Source organism: Columba livia, chromosome 1 (assembly GCF_036013475.1).
Source record: "Columba livia isolate bColLiv1 breed racing homer chromosome 1, bColLiv1.pat.W.v2, whole genome shotgun sequence".
Classification (NCBI taxonomy): Eukaryota; Metazoa; Chordata; class Aves; order Columbiformes; family Columbidae; genus Columba; species Columba livia.
In genome coordinates, this window is record NC_088602.1 from 179,130,574 (window position 1) to 179,148,403 (window position 17,830).

General features: G+C 37.8%; 1 protein-coding gene across 1 annotated transcript in view; it reads right to left on the reverse strand.

Annotated features, from left to right (window-relative positions):
• ARID2 (AT-rich interaction domain 2) overlaps positions 1 to 17,830 on the reverse strand; it is a 103,319-nt gene that overhangs the window by 20,711 nt on the left and 64,778 nt on the right. The window contains exons 7-15 of the mRNA XM_021284095.2: positions 13,288 to 13,354; positions 12,953 to 13,203; positions 11,741 to 11,837; positions 11,452 to 11,661; positions 10,900 to 11,064; positions 9,679 to 9,754; positions 6,495 to 6,629; positions 5,830 to 6,029; positions 2,610 to 5,458 (exon numbers count right to left, since the gene is read on the reverse strand). Of these exons, the coding sequence (XP_021139770.2) occupies positions 2,610 to 5,458; positions 5,830 to 6,029; positions 6,495 to 6,629; positions 9,679 to 9,754; positions 10,900 to 11,064; positions 11,452 to 11,661; positions 11,741 to 11,837; positions 12,953 to 13,203; positions 13,288 to 13,354 (4,050 nt within the window). The remainder of the gene's footprint in view (positions 1 to 2,609; positions 5,459 to 5,829; positions 6,030 to 6,494; positions 6,630 to 9,678; positions 9,755 to 10,899; positions 11,065 to 11,451; positions 11,662 to 11,740; positions 11,838 to 12,952; positions 13,204 to 13,287; positions 13,355 to 17,830) is intronic.

The following is a 17,830-nucleotide window of genomic DNA, read 5'->3' on the forward strand; positions in this document are numbered from 1 at the left end:
CAGCTTCGGCAGCTACATAATTTGCCATAGCTAATGTTCCCTGTCTCTCCCTTTTTTTTTTCTCCATTGGGTTGCATTTATTTCACACTGTCCACAAAAAGAATCATGCTCTCCTATATCTTCTGCAAGACATTCAGCATACACTAGGTACTGCAGAGAGGACAAAACAATGCAGATGCTCAAGTCAAAACAGTGCAGCCTTTCAAAAAGTCAGAGATAAAAAAGCTGCTTATCATATAAAGAAGACGCTCAAAATGGGAGGCAGAAAATATGACATTATACAGGGCCTAACCTCATTAAATCTCAAACTGAGTTTATGAGAATTTGACTACATCTTAATATGTCTAGATGTCTTAAAGATACTCCTAGAAATAGACTCAATATTGGAAATACTTAACAGCTGCTTTTCCAGCAAAACAATGGCTACTGCAGCTGTTCGGGAACTTTGGAAAAAAAAAAAACAGCTGGCCAGAATGATTTTGGTACTGGTTGTAGTCCACAACATTTATATTAGAAGAGTGGTAAAGATCCTTAAGAGTCTTAAACCAAACTATGATGTTCGCTATATCTGAACAGAGTACTATAAAGTTGGTTCTATTATAAGTCAGTATTCAGCATTACCATGACAGACACGACTCATAAATAGCCATATGTAATGATTAATGCAATTAGCGAACGAATTATATTGTTCAACAAGATCAAAACTAATGAACTCCTTTTCTCCCACATTCCTGTAATTTTGAAGAAAGCAAGGGCATCCTATGGACAGGAAAATGAGCCAACTTCCATAGAAGCAGACATTAAACCAAGTTATTTTGATCTGCAAATCTGTACTGAATGGCATAACCAGCATTTCTGTTTGTATAGTTAATGGAAAATGTACAAACTATTAATGACAGTGATATGAGTGACAGTGTAAAAAAAGAAACTATCACTACAGTAAATATTCTTTTTTTCCCCCTCTATCATCATGACAGAACAGCTAATCCAATACAAATTAAATAGTTCACATTATTACTCTCCTCTTCACAAAAAACTGGAAGTCTGATAGCTCTTTGAGACACAACTGAAAATTCTTGTCAGCCACATGCCCACGAAATAACCAACCACAGATAATATTTATTCCAAAGACACAGCCATACCATTTTCTATTTCAGCCAAATCCTTAGCAAACCTATACTAGAAATTCAAACTGTGTAACAGCTAAAGACACTGTAAAGAACCAGGTTTAGCTTGCTCTTTTTTTTTTTTTGCACTACTGAAAATTAGCACATTCTCCTTATGCTGCAAAAAGACACTTTCATTTTGGTCAATTCATTTTTAGTAAGAACAAACATAAACATGGATCTCCGATAAAACCTAAGTGAAAATTTACATGTGAGTTTAAAGGCATTTTATAAAAATAACTCTGGCAGCATGGTGGTTTGACACAGAAAGAGAAGTAGCACTGTCCATCAGCTATTGAATTTTGAGTTCAAGCTATGTTTAAGTCCATAAGGTCTATATGTGCTACCCCGCCAAAAACAAACAAAAACCCAACCAAACAAACAACAGGCAGATAAGAAGTAGAAGACTTGTCTTACGTCAAGGTCAAAATGCACTAACATACACTGAAGATTTCACTTCTCCTCTCCACAGTCTATCAGAACTCTCTAACTGTCAGACCTATTATTCTATTCTCTTTGCTTCTGTTCAGGTTAGGAACTTTTTTTAGAGAGGGTTTTTCTGTCCGTGGTCAAAGTTAAACTCTAAGAGACCTGAATGACCTTTAACAAGATTATTTGTACTTATTAATGCTCATACAACTGATAACCATACTTTACTTCTAATAAAGTGTTAGGGAGTAACCACTTTCAAATGGTTAAAAAAAAAAGGTTGATTGAGGAAAGAGGAAATAACAATTAAAAAAATCCCCCAACAACAAAAAATAAACAAAAACAAACAAAAAAAAACACAAACAAAACAAAAAACCCCCACCAAAATACACCCAACAGAAAGAACCCTCCCCAAATTTTGTCAATCAGAAAAAACCTCCAAACAACGTGTATTGTTATCAATAAACATTACAAATATTTTGCAATAAACAAACAAATATTTCAATACACAGAACAGTATTTTCTCCTGGCTGTAGTGAATGTTTGAAGGAAGCCTTTGAAGACCACCTTTAAATGCAAGAACTTCCACTCATTTCAGCAAGCCAGAGCAGCTTTGGTTATTGACTTGCAAAAAAGACATATTAACTCCTCCATATGCAATAAGGACCAAGAATAAAATGCAGAACAATTCCAACATATTTTACAAGACTGTACAACGAATCGTTGTTTTCAGAACAATTAATCCTTTAAAGAAGAAACCAGCGAGTGAAGTTCTTTCCTGACTGTGTATTATCAAGCTACAAACTACTGTAAATTCTGCTACTGTTACTGACATTGAAGAAGTATGCAAACTATTAGAACTTCAGTCTGTCAAAGGTGAGAAACCATAACTTTCTGTATATTTTAAATGTTATGCAAGAGATACCGACTGAGTTTACATTTTCACCCACATTATTTCACAGTATTACTCAGAATCACAGTTGCAATAAACATAAAAAGAACACTGCAACATACCTGTGTGACCATGCTTTGTATATACGTGGTTGGATGCTGCTGCTTTTGTTGAACAGCACTTTCTATTGCTACTTTCGCTACAGTGCTTGGATCCGCTCCAGCTGGCACAGCAACCATAGTTGCACTGCAACCAGCATTGTTGGGGTCACTGATTGTAACAATTCTAACTCCTACTTTATTTGGAATTCCTGGAACAGTTTCCCTGTCATTATCCTCTGCTGGCCTCTTTACAGTTTTGCATTCTGCTGTGCCATTAGTAGACCGAACTTCGGATGACAGGGTAGACTGGGACACTCTAGGTCCTGAGTGTGGAACTGCTATGATTTGATGCCCCTGTATAACAGAGGCTGTAGATTGTGGTGAGACAACTACACTTGGGCGTTGCTGAGGCACATCTGAATTCAAACTTGAAGCTAGAGGTCCATTAGGTAAATCAGTGTTGGTACCACTAAGTTGCTGGGTTAACAGTTTTGCAGCCTCCTGTGTACCGCTTACAACAGGTGAACTACTCAAAGTTAATACAGGCCCATTAGAAATTCTTTCCCCTTGATCACCTTTGGCAGTATCTTGCTGCGTGGCATCCAAATTCCCTTGTTGTTCCACTGAAGATATCTCACCATTTCCTACATGATTGGAAGTTTTGTGATTTGGAATGTTTTTGCTCAAATGAGAACCATCTCCTTTATCAAAATCACAGATTCCATTAACTAGGGGCTTCTTCAAATCACTTTTAATTTCCTGTGTGTCCATCTGTTCAAAGTTCTGCTTTCCAGGAGCTCCGTTCTCACCCATTTCTAATGATGGCCCATTACTGACTTGTGAGCACTGATTGGCCTCATTCTGAGTTTTCCCTGAGTTAGAAGGAGGTAGACTGGAGTCACTATACTTTCTCCCATTTAAAAGACTTCCCACCTGCATTTCATTTTCTTTTGCATCCCCATTGCTGGTGTTTGCAGCTCCTCTTCTGCAGGAAGGATTCTCCATAACTTCAATTTTACGTTCATGAATGTGTAAACCTGTTGCTTCCTTTGCTTCTTCCTCCTTTTGGCAAATTATTTTATCACCTTTGAATGGGGGAGCAGCAGTACACGGTGATTGTCCAGCTGAAGGTGCTTGAGTAGCTGGAAGAGTTTGCACTTGTAGCCCAACTCCTGTCTGTGCTCCACTGACTGCAATTCCTGCTGGAGCAATGATCTGAGTTGCGTTTCCCTGACTCACAGTTGCAGTAGCAAAACTCGTATTTGGCACAACTGTTATCGTAACCTGGTTGCCAGTAGTCCCTTGGAAAATAGTTGCTGGGCTGTTTGAGATCAACTGGCCTGGCAATATCTGTAAATTGGAAATGGGTACTGTTTGGACTGACCCTTGGGGCTGGATTGCACCCGGGACCAGCTGAACATTTTGCTGCCCAACTAGCAGCTGCTGAGCTGGAGACTGTCCTTGAACTCCAAAGCCTGGTGCCTGGTTATTGGCCATCTGATAAACCACCTGAGGGCTAGGAGCTCTTGCATTGTTAGGTGGAGGAATCTGTGGAGCTGGGAGTATAAGCTTCCCCCCTGGAGTGGAGGGGCCTCTTTTGGGAAGAAGCAGTTGTTTTATCAGACTAGACTCACCAGAGTTAGGCTGGCCAACTCCTGTATTAGGCTGTTGTGACTGAACTTGCATTTGTATCGGTTGTTGTACCTGTACCTGCTGCTGCGATGATGCTGGTGAATGTTGCTGTTGCTGCTGCCTCTTTACAGAAAGCATCTGGCTGACAGTAGGAGGGGGTCCTTGTGACTGAGGAGGGGTAGATGAAGATGACATAACTGTAGGGACTTGATTATTTGTAACCGGACCTGGGGATGGTGAAGAGGATGGAGTAATGCTTGGCTGTCCAGTCAACTGGACAGTTTGACCAGTGGGAATAGAAGCTGGATTAGCAAGCACTATTTGATGAATGGCTGGTGCATACGTTTGACCTTGCTGAGCTGGCTGGCTTACAATCACTACACTTTGCTGGGATGGTGGTGGAGGCTGCTGCTGTGGCTGCATCGGCTGCTGTGGAACTTGCTGAGATGGCAGAGGCTTTGGTGCAATGTTCTGAAACCCTACCCTAGACGTTGGCGGGTTTTGGACACCTGCGATTGTAACCACCTGCCCAGCTGCTACTTGGAAATTCTGAACTGTGGTGGCAGAAACCATGTTAGATGCAGAGGTTGTGACGTACTGCTGTGGTGCTATGATGACTGTATCTTGTTGCTGGTTACCAGCAGAGGACTGCTGAGATGACGTCTGCCCAGGTTGTGATGATGTGCTGATCAGCTGCTGACCCTGTGAAACTGCTGAACTGCATGCTGGTATGTTTTGTACTCTGCCAAATATATGACCCTGAGGTACAGCTTGCTGAATTACCGTAACAGGAGTGCCTGAAGGGATCTGTCCCGGTACCACTGCGTGCAGTGGAGACTGTTGTTGAATTACAGGTTGGTGGTGAAGCAACGTTTGAGAACCAACAACAGTAACAGACGGCTGTTGTCCTGTAGTGCTGTAATTTTGATTAGAAGCTTGTGGTGCTCCTCCTACAGCAATAGTAACAGGAACTGCAGACTGGGGAACAGAGCTCTGTATTACTGTGGCCTTCACTACTTCACAGGATATTGGACCTTTACTCTGTATAACAGTCACTGGAGCATTTTGTTGCTGCTGTGTATGAACAGAAGGATTTTGCGGAATTCTAGAAACAGTCTGTGCCACAGTATGAACACCTTGAATTGGAAAAGACATCTGTGTTGCTGTCAAAGTTGAAGACTGGTTAAGAGGGGTCCTCGGATAGTGATTTCCTACGCTTGGTAGCCCATGCGGGATTCCTGTTGAAAAAAACACAGTAAGTTTGGAAGCAAAAATTATTTCAAAACATATTAACCTAAGACATTTTTTAAAATCCAAGGCTTGAACTTGTAATTCTATATAAAGCAGTTTCTCTTCTCAGCTATACTGCATCTGAATTAATGATGCAGCAACAATGGCATGTCTGCTGACTGACCAATGGGTTACACATCAAATACTAAAATGGCATGCAAGTACATTCTGCAATACTGTTCCTAACATTATTGAATAAAAGCAATCAAAACATGTGGCCTTAACTTCCAAGGCTTTCAAACTATTTTCAAAAACTGCTGCTTTTAATTGTGATTTCAGAAACAATGCAAAATACTTGATATTGAATTAATTTAAAAACCTGCTGGCGAAGGAGTCGAAGACACATCAGGAATTGAATCAACCCGGACAACTGGGGTAGACAAAGTTGGTTGCTGCTGATAGTACATCTGAATGGGAAGTGGCAGAGCTCTCCTTTTCACTCCTACCACATGTATGTGTGCTTGACCGTTATTACTTGCATCTTCTACTCTCTTCACTGTATGATTTGGAAAGACAGTTCTGCCAAACACAACAAAAATCCATGTTAGTAAACACAAGAACTCAATCCTCTCATAATGTTTTTGTTTTAACTAACTGCCCTTGTGTGCAGTGTAGCTACACTAATGCCTGCATCTTTGCAATACAGCAAGATTCTCCAATAGCATCTGAGTATTCATCATTGAGGACTAACAAGTCCAACAGATGGTTGGCCAAAATCTCATCCAAGTTAAGGGAAAAATACAATGCCTCCAAAAACTACTTCAGAAAGAATTAAGACGACTATAAGCAGAGAAGGAACCCTACCGAAGATCTGGAAATAGAATGCAATAAAATGAAACAAATTCTAAACATTTATTTAAATTAAAATTCCAGAAGTCTTTCAAACTCAACTCAGTAGATCTTTTCTCAAAGAAATCTAAAGCTGCAGGTTAGTACTGAGCACACACAATTGCTTCTTTAGTGCTGCATGAATTTTTGTCTTACCGCAGACATTTATAAAATCCAGTTGACGTTAGGATTCCACCTCGAGCTAATTTACTACAAGTAGAGAGGTATTCAGAGTACATTTCTGCTCGAGAGACAGAGCAATCAAGATTCACCTCAAAATGCGCATTCAACCTGAGGATGAAAAAATAAACTATGAAGCAAAATATACAGAGAGTACTTTTAAAAGAGTTGTTAAAACACTCCTATCTGTATCAGAGAGACTTTAGAGACCTGATAACAACAGGGAAAATACCCCTTTAGTATACTGTCTTGTCAAATACCTGTTCCATACTTTCTCCTTTCTCACTGCTCATGATTCAACACATAAGGCCCCTAACACATGCAATCGATTTTACATGCAACATCTTATTTACATATGTAATATGGAAAATAGTCTCTACGTATGCCTTTTTTATTGTATATTCAGAAACAAAACCAAAAAAGAATGCATTGTTTGGTGATGTCTTCTCCCCACAGCTCTGTTCTTATTTCTTAATGATTGTAATTTAGCAAAAGATGAACTGAATGCTAGCTAATTCTTCATCAGAAATTTATATCAAAAGTCAACATTTGCATCTTAACCAAGATTTTGTTAACTGATCTGCTAACGCAGTCTCACTTTAAAATACAAGTAAACCCAAAGATAGAATAACAATCTCAACCCTGTCATTCTGATAGAGGTGGGCAGAGGAGACTGAGATTCTAACAGAGTACAGACAGAAACACACACATTGTCATTCCTGAGTCCCACACTACATAGACACTAATAAAATCCTTGAACAACTTGTTCTGCCTAACGTTCAATTTCCAGGGAGAGAAAGTATTTGTATCGCCTACAGACTCTCCACAAGCACTCAGATCACCCAACCCCCAATCAGGAAGCTGTGAAAGAAGGAAACATTTTCCATCAGTTTAATTTTCTTTCTTTCAGATCCACTATTCCAACCCAGAGATGTGGGAACAGTTCATCCCCAGCAGTAAATGGAATTAAGTAACAACTCTCACACAATGCTCAAATACCAGGACCAGAATATGGGCTCAAACAACAAAAATATTTTTAAAACTGTCAGTATTTACTATATGGTGCTAACACTTTGGAAAACCACACTGTGTTCTCCTTTGCAGAGTCCTACTCTTCCAATATAATTAGGTGCTTCAAAAGAGAAAAAGCAAATTACTATAATACCTTCTTTAAATTGTGTTCTCTCACAACCAGTAAAAAGTATAATACCATTTCTCCTGCAGTTGTGCTACAATTTTATTATTACAAAAACTGAGATCACACTGGATATCAGGAAGTCTAGGTATTAACTAAATTGAGCATTTCAGACAAATGACTGTCCAGTTGGGTACATCATATTAGGCTGACACACCATCACTGGTACCAGGAAACTGACGATATTCAGGACTTGGTGAAATGGGAGCTGTGATTAGCACTGTCACACGCACTTTCCTTACAGGGACTTGTACTCGGGCTAAGCTGGCTAATAATACATCCAGGAAGGTCAGTTTAAGCACGTTGTCCTGCTGCTGCTTCCAAAAGATAATAACTTTTCTAAATTCTGCTGTTATGATTTACTTATTTTCATATTTCTCTCAATAGGAAACAATGACTAAAACATCCATGAACATTTACATGAATGTAAGACACTCCACGCAAGCCTTGATGAAAATGCCTGGAAGAGGCTACTCCTCTGCTCTCAATTTGCATTTTTTGGGGGGGAGCACAATTACTGTTTAAGAAGAATTTTCAGGACTAGGTGTTTATTTTTATTCTTCACTATCTAATATCTACTTAAGATTAACCAGAAAAAAAGTCAAGTACAAAACACAAGTATTCAACACTGACAGCTGGAGAAGCACACAGAATCAGAAACAAAACAGCTATTCCAAATCTTTCTGATATAATGCTCTATGGTTTGCTTCATAATTTTCTGTCATTTGATGGTATCACACAGTTGCAGCATGGTACCTACCCACAGTTATTTCAACAGTCAAAACTTCTATTTTGCATTTTATACAGAGTGCAATATTCACTTTGTGTACAACTTTACTACCGAAAGCCAGATGTCTAGTGCTCTCTCTGGTCAATAGAGAGAAGGTGGCACCAGAAGGCAATTCCTAATCTCATCAGAAACCAGACAGGTGAAGGCAATTCGTTTTACTACTGGCGAATCTCCCACTCCATTAATTAGAAAGGCAGCTTAGAAAACTAGCTTTGGATAGAGACCAACTTGCAGATCACCAAATTGATCTGCAGTGATTTCAACTCCAGCTATCCCTGTTTAAAAGTCTAAATGTGAAATTTCTCAGTCTTTCAGCAGTGTACATTAATAATACTTCGCAGTATGCAAACAGAAGCACGGGAACAATATCAGCTGACCAACAAGAATCTGGAACATGTCTCCCATACAATCAAAGTTTTGCTGGAAGTATAAATGAAACTACATAATGACCTGAAGCACTAAGCTTTGACAAATTCCACCCAGTTTATCTTGAAAGCCCTTCTCTGATGTGTAAGACAACCGATGAACATGTAAGTTGTGGAGCAGCAGAGGTGGAAGGGTCCATCAGGAATTGGCTAATACAAATATTTAGAATGTGACTAGATTTATGTAAGTCAAATAGTTCAGAAAGACCACTCTCAGTCCACATGAGAACCACAGGCAGAACAGTTCTTCCCTAAATATGTGATAACAATATTAGTTGAAAGCAAGAGAATTTGGATGGAAAAGACTTCGATCTTCCTTAACTTGCTGGAGGTTCACAATGATCACAAGAGAATTTTGCAGGGCCTAGTTTGATAATTTGATACTTGCCTTTGTATTGGTGCAGTAATACTGCAACACGTTACCAGATGAAAACACTAATGAAACTGATAATGCTTCTTGACAATTTAAAAAATAACTAAAAATTGAGATCAGAGTTAAAAATCAAACTAAATTATATTCTAAGAGAGAAAACAAGTAATTTCAAGTGTCAACTGTTGAAGAATAAATATTCTGGTTGAGGTTTTTATTTCATACTTCTTCAAAGGAATGACAGAACAGTTTTGCTTTACACTTTTCAGAAAAATTATTCTAACAGTAAATAGATGCAAGCTGGAAAATTCTGCAACACACGAATACAGGCATTTGTTTTTTTTCTTCATTAAAGTATTTGAATAGAACTATACACTCACCACTGACATGCAAATTTCTCGCTGTCTATTTCTACTATTCCTGGTGGTGGAGCAACATGTGGTGCTGTCCTAGAGGCTGTAGAGAATGAGAGGAAGAGAAAAAAACAAAACAAAACAAACTTGCTGAAATTATTTCTCCTGAATGACGCACTTCACTATTTTCACTGGTACAGTTTCTCCTGTGCTTGGAACCAAGGATGTATCCAGCTAAGGCAAGTCACAAAGGTGCGCTAACCACACTACAGTTTCGCACCACAATTTGCCAAAGTGTGGCAGAAGATGCCAAAGCCAGAGCTGCCACTGAAGCACAATGGTGACGTAAGTGCTCAGTGAACAACAGCGTCCAGACTCTCAGTGATGATCCGTGATGTCAGTACTTTAGAGTACTGAATATGATTTAAGAATGACAAAATACTCCACCAGAACAGGCATGAACACACAGCAATTATTTTTTGAATTCCCAAGTGGAAGTAAATATATATACAGAATTTTGTTGCGATGTCACATCGGTTCCTTCTGTTCACTCTCATTCATCCCCTTAGTCATGTTCTTTCCCAGTCACTTTCACTGTGGTATCTGCACCCATTCCAGAATCAGAATGCTTAAACATCCAAGCCAGTGTCTGTCCTAATGGTTCTTTCCCCATTTTTTCCCCAGAACGAATAGCTGTGTTCCATCTTGTCTGCACTTGTCATATATTGCTATGTGCTTTTATTAGTGAGGACAGAATGAGGTATATATGCTATTAAAATTTGGTTCACATCACAATAAGCTGTTTAGCAGCTTCAAGAGAGGCATGTTTCCATGTGTCTATCCCATCTCCGCAATTCTACCAAATACTATGTGGTACTGCCCAATAACAATCTGCATAAAACACAATATAAAATGGACCTCTAATTCTCTACAAATCATGGGAACAATCTAGAATGGATACTTTTTCTTTCCACTCAACAAGTTAAAATAAGGAGCGTACATAACTTTCAGTAAATTCTCACTTTAGCAGCTGAAACATATTAAGATTCTTTTAAAGCCTGTTTCACAACAGTGGCTAACATAGCTTTATATTTGCTTTGTGAACAAGTGTCTGAAAAAGATACCATATGCTATGCATAATACCATACTTATTTCTGTAAATTAATCAGAAACTTCTAGAAGAGAAAAATCATGGATGCCATATAGGAAATTCTATAGAAGAGTATGTTCTCTTCCAGTGACACTAACCTGGGACACCTGCTGCATGGGCCTGTGAAGAACCGTGATCCATTACTTGTGGTCTGACATCAGGTATTTGCTGGGTAACGCACTGATGTTCAATGAGTTTTACAGCAGTAAGCGCATCGGGTCCAAACATCTGGATGTCCATAGAAACCAGACATACTAATGTATCTAAAGTATTAAATGTAAAACCGACAACGACATTAGGACAAGACAAATGAATGCTGCTGGGACATATCGATTTGCTTTAAAATTACCAAGTGTTGAAAGAAAACAAGCCTCTGCAGGCTTCTGCACATTTTACACACTTCCTTTATGGCATTAAAAAACCAAACCAAACCAAACCACCCTACTTCAGAAGTTTTAGCTTCCCTAGTTATTAGCATCATCAGTTTCTTGAGGACAGAAACGAAATTTTAGTAAAACTTCCTATTCTAATATCCATCCCTAAGCTATACACACACATAACCAAGCCACATTTTTAACCACTGAACGTGACATATTTTTAAGTCTTTTCTCCTACATAAGTGAGAGTAGCAGATTTTGCTTCTCCATTACCTATGCTCTTCTCCACTTTAGCAATCTTTGAGCAGGCCACTTCTCCCATTTCTGTGAGCATGTAGAGCACCTCAAGTGCTGAGATTACAAGCAGCACATCTGGTAGCGTGAGATGACATATAATCTCTTTATAGGATTCTTGATCCACATATTCACAAATTAAGACACCATTATCTTCAGCCTTGCAAAGATTTGCCAAGATTTCCATGCCTGAAGAACAAATACAAAATAGTTTTAAACAGCAATAATTACAATTCTAATACAACTACAAAATAGCTAGAGATCTTACCTCTCATTTTTAAAAATCTATCCCTTGACATGAGGCATTTTGTAACAGTGTGAAACATTAGATGAGTAGTTTTGAAATCAACAGGATCCAAAAGAAGCTGATGAGAAAGAAAACACAAAGTCTATGACAAACACTATCCATACAGCGCTAATGGCTCAAAACCTTACATTTGCATACCAAAATACAACATTCAAAAGTGTTTAAATGACATTTGTGTTCACAAAAACCAGAATCCTGTGAGCTTTTTATTGTAGCTGACATTTTGAGCCCCCTCCTCCCTTCTCTGAAATATCAGTCTAATTTACACTTTCCAGTGCTCAGAATCAGGAAAATAACTTCATTCCCAGGCAGTCAACAGTATAAACAAATATATTTTAATATCCAACAAAGAACAGAACTTGAAAAATTACAAACATTCCTTCCCAAACGCTATCACAATTGTTCATCCAGTATCTATCTACTTCTGCTTCTCAATCAGAGCTCTCAAACATTATAATATGTCTGTTATTCAAGAGAAGCTGGATACATAGTAAATTAAAACACCATTTTTTTCAATATTCTGCAGTGGACCAATACTTCTTGTTTCATTCTCTGACACCTATGTATTTGACTTACATGTTATCTTTTAAAATATAAGGAACATCTGAACCTATCTACCTATAAAATCTGTATAATTTATCTGCACCATGATATGACATACCAAAATGGTGTATTTTAGTACATGCGAACCTCTTTGAAAAGAAAAGGGTACCTCACGATACAGCCAATGGCACACGACTAGCTGACTGGTGCCCACTACACATGGCATAAAGCCCTCTACCACCCCCTTTCTCAAAGGTACCATTTTGAAATTATGACTAAACGTTATATTTATTAAGTGAAGAAGCTAGTGTACAGTCTGCAGAATTTAACTAAATTCCTTTCTTCCCTCTGGGAAACTAAACTGAAAACGATGCACTATGAATACCTTGTAACTCCCTACACAACCCGTTTGATTCTATTTAAGCATGTGATTCTATTTAGGCAAACTGACACAGTCTGTATTTTGTTTTGGTCCTGAAAATTTGTTTTCAAATTGCTATTTACAAATTCAGAGAATAATTTATTTCCAGCTTCATCCAATGATCAAGGAAAAAAGTAATCATTTAATTAACATGTAAGTAATGCTTTTACCAAATTATATTTTAATTGTTCTGTTTTGAAGCACATTACCTCTGCTGCAATATTTCCCAGCGTGTCAAGTCCTAACTGCCGTAGCGAAATAAAATGACTATGAGCAGAGAGTAGCAGGAACCGAAGACAAGTACGATTAGATGCCAACAGTTTAACATTTCCCTCTTCAAAAGAAAGATTCCGTAAAATCACAGCGATCTGAAGTACCCGCTGCCCTTCAATATCATTAATGCCCAATTTGCGAGGTGGATGAAATAAGGATTCCCAAATCCATTCTTCAGATGGAATATCTACAAAGTAAATAAACAAATGTTAGTCCTTCCTTTGCTATATTTACCAACATGTATGTATTAACATTATTCAAGATGTCTCACCTTGAGATTTGCTTCTGTCAGAAATTAGATCACGGACTTCAATATCCTCAACAATATCCTTCCAAAACTGAAGAAAGAATTAAAAACACACTTAATTTCTAGGGGACGATATTTCTTTAAATATTAATTACTTTTATTTATATTACTTTAAAACACTGAAAAAATATGAAAAGGATTGTCTTTCAAAATTTCCTAGTATCTTGATTCATCTAATAGTAGTAATATTTTTCACTCATGGGATGACATGCAAGATGTTCAGTACTTAACATTGAGAAACATTTCCCCTCAAGCACCAGAAGTACGCATTCGACCAACACTACCCCAGAAGTACTTTGGTGAAGCACATACTGAAACAGTTTTCCCACAAACAATTAGAAATACAGCAGTTCTAAGCACAAGAAAAGTACAGTTCATCCTCCTTCATCTCCTATAAACTCTGAACTCCTAAAGCAGAAGACGGTGGGTGACTCCTCTCAGCTTCAGATCTTAGTTCCTGCTAGAAGCACAGCAGTCAGGTTTGTATCTGGAGAGACTTCCTAAAAGCTCCTGCTATGCTTTCCACATCATCATAAATCAATGAAAAGAGAAAAGTCAGCACCACTATCACAAAAAATCTTTATAAATATAAGCAAAACAGAGCAGGCTGGCATTCAAATTATTTAACAAAATCAGGGCCTGATCTGTTACTGATTGTTATGTCTCTAATCCTGCTGAAATTCACGAATCAATCAAAAATTAATCAAGTTTTGCAAGCTAATAAAAAGACACATTGTGGTATAGTATATTAATATAAAAATACATAATTATATATATGTTATAACGTGTATATCATAATAAAAAATACAAACACTCCTTTGACTAGTAAAAATTTATAAATTCCTTTGACTCACTAATGAAATACAGCTCCTCTTTCAGCTATGATCACAGAATAAAACCACAAATAAATCTGGATAAAAAGAGAAGGATGGGAAGCACAACCAGCTGAACAGCAGGAGAAATTCTGCTATGCAAATGTAATTATTAAATTACAGCATTCATACCAAGCTTGACACTATTTTTTTCTCGAAAAACAGAATAGAATACTACAGATTTTCTAAATTGGAAGGAAAAGAATTTTATTTTCCACTGCAATGCTGCTAAATGACATCCAAGCGCTCTTTAGGAAAGAGGATTATTTGCACAGAATGGATTATTACCTCACTTTGGCAAAGACAAGAACAGCCAGATGAAAATCTAACTTCTAACGGTTTGTGACAAGCAGATTTTTCTAATTAATACTGAGGCTATCATACTGAAGACAAAGGTATGCAGGTAAAATCTGCAGCAAGTACTTCATTTTGAGGTGCTTTTACTTTTAGAGAAGGAGAGTATTTAAAGCAAAGGCTTCAGTCATTATTTTAAAAAGCACACAAATATACTGTCTGGAAATTTACCAGTCAGTGCACACTTTCCTTTAGGATGTTCTCATTGGAAAAGCTATGAAGACAGTAAGGCCTCACATTTCACTGCTACTTTAAAGAAAACCCTCTGAAGCTTTCAAAGATTAGTTGTTTATACTTAAAAAGTCTTCAGCCTGAAGACTTCTCTCTGGAAGAGACCCAAGTCAATTACAATACAATGTCAGAACTATGGTCACATGATGTAAAAACAGAATCATCACATTTTGCTATCTGAATTCTCAATAATCCGTTTTCTGCCTCTTAAGGTGTACTCAAAACCAAAACAAAATAAACCAAACCAAAACAGAAAAAACCAAAACCAACCAAACAACAACAACAACAAAAACAAAAACCCAAACCACCACAACTCCAGAGCAATACAAGTCATAAAGGAGCAATTTTTCTGTCTCTGGAAGGCAAATAAAACATCCTGAACATGTTCTCAAAGTCTCAAAGTGATGGAAAATGAGGATTTAAGTTTTTTGTAGATGAAGACACTACAGACACTGGTAAAGATAAAGCCTCGAAGTCCTATGGCTAAAGATAAAGACAGGAATGATACAGAAAAACTGTATCTCTCTCCTAAAACTCGCAGAACAAATAGATCCATGCTAGGTGTCTGAACAACTGAGAAAGCTTCCCCTTCTAAAGAAACAGTGTGTCAAACAATACTAGTTGTCAGCTCAGATGAGATTATCTTTTTCAAAAAAGAACAGAACAGGCTCCTTTCTGTAAGCTAAAATAACAGATACAGCAAGGCACCAAATAAAGTTTACTTACAGGTTACTGTTATTCTTCAAATTGTTTCATTATACAGTCATGCTGTGAGCGTAAGATGCTAACCACTCAGCTAGAGAATTTCTGCCTCAGGATTAACTAGAGCATATGCACAAGCCTGGTTAGCAGAATGATGTGTGTCCCTCACCACCTCAGTTCCTCGGAGTCCTAGACATCTGAAAAGGTTCTTAAAGCTTTAAGGAAGAGAATCTGCAGGTAGGGCATGAATATGCAGACAATACCACTTCAAAAAGAACAATTTTAAAGTATTTTTTTCGTCTTGAGTGTGGGTGATCACGCTCACCAAGAATGCCGCTTTACCTGAGGAACTGCCCCAGAGTTTTTTGCTTGCTAAAAACTGTATGTTTGCATTCCCAAAGCCAGCAGCTGTCATGGGTGTTTGAACAACCACGAAAACCTACTGCAGTAACAAACCAGGCTTCCTGGGCATGCTTTGCAGATTTTAAAACTTCAAACATTCTGCAAAACCTCCAGTGATATCGCTGGAGACTCAGAAATATTACCCTACATCCTCCATTCAACAAGCCAGTAACTTAAACAGCATATCAGTAATTAATGTGTTCAGACCTTCAAGCAGCTAAGACAGAAGCTACTGCATGTGGCATTTAATGTATCTGTTTTGGAGATGGGCTGCTAACTATAGAGGGGTCAGGATTTCGCAGGACATTAGCTGTTGACAAGCATGTGGCAACAATGAAGGTATAGACAGAAGCCTGATATGCATTTATGACTATGCTGAGCTCCGAAACACCGAAAAGCTTTACCACAGATACCTGAAGTAAGTTCCTAGCCAAGGACAAGGCATCACTCTCTAAGTATTTAGAAGGTAGAGCAACTTTCCATTTGATTCCAACAAGCCATCTCCTAGCAGGCACCATCACATAAGAGAGCTGACCACCTCCCTCAGAAAAGTTACTGTTCTGTTCAGGGAAGGACAAACAGCCTGAAGCAATGTTCTTCTGCAACACATGGACAGTCATGTCAGGAATTTTAAAAGTGCAGTCAGCCTGGTCTATCAAAATCAAAGTCTCAATCAAAACACGAGACATAAAATCAAGTTGTCCAAACTTATTAAAAAACGCTGTTTTTTTGAGAGATGCTATGACAAACAGATTTCAATTGAACCCCATTATAAAGACTAACGCAGATCAATAGTGAATACAAATTCTATAACTTTCACTGAGACAGGAGACTCCAAGAAAACCAAAGCAGATTCCAGGACACTTAAGACCTCAGAAAGAAAGAATTGGGGAAAAAAAAAAAAAAAAAGTAAATTGTACTTTCCATTCCTTAACTGAAATTACAAAGCTCATTAATTACATAACCACTTACTAACATAGTAGGGAAAAAATACCAATAAAAATAAAAAATAAAAAGCCAAAATAAAATGAAACAATACAAAACCACAAACAAAAACAACAAAAACACACACACACACACAAAGAAAAAAAGCCCAAAAAACACAAAAACAACAAAAAATCAAACCAAACCAAATTTAAAAAAACAAAACAAAACAAACAAACAAACAAGCCACATCACCTTGTTCTGAAAATTATCCTCTGTGACTCGCGTGAAATACAGTTGCTTCGATGTCTCAGATAAATATTCACATTGGAATCATGTGTCCTGACAGTAAATGATCAAAAAACCTCTCCCAGTTCTTCTTCCAAAGCCTTAAGATTACCTACAGTGATCACCAGCTTGTACGCCTGAATAAAGCTGTTTAGACGTCTTAAGTTCAGAACGACCCTGCAGCTTCCATTCCTTTTCTTGACAAGGAAAGAATTGGCCTGAATCACCTTTTTTGTTGCATTTAAGCAGACTGGTTTGATCACTCTCAGTCCACTCAACATTTGTTTCCTGCCTAAGCAGGAAAGATCCCTGCAAAGGATGGGGGCAGGTAAAGAATGCAGAGGTGGAAAACAGAATTAAATATCCTACAGACAATGCTCATGACCTACAAGATAACAAGGCAAAACACAACGAAATTTTTGTTTGCCCAAAGGAAAGGCAAAAGTGGAAACAGATGAATTAAGTCAAGGTTTCTTGGCATTTCTTTGAAAAACATACTTACATCAGAGAGGCAAGAAAAAGGTCAATTTAGCATCACAAGCATTTACTTATTCCTGCATATCAACAAAAATGAACAAGAAAGGATGAGAAAGCAAAGCTCTGTTTCAATAGTTGTTCATATATATATATATATATATATATAAATATATATATATATTTTTAGATCATGACAACACACTGCTAATAGGAATACAAAGGTAAAACTTAGAAGCAAACAGACAATGCTTGACTAC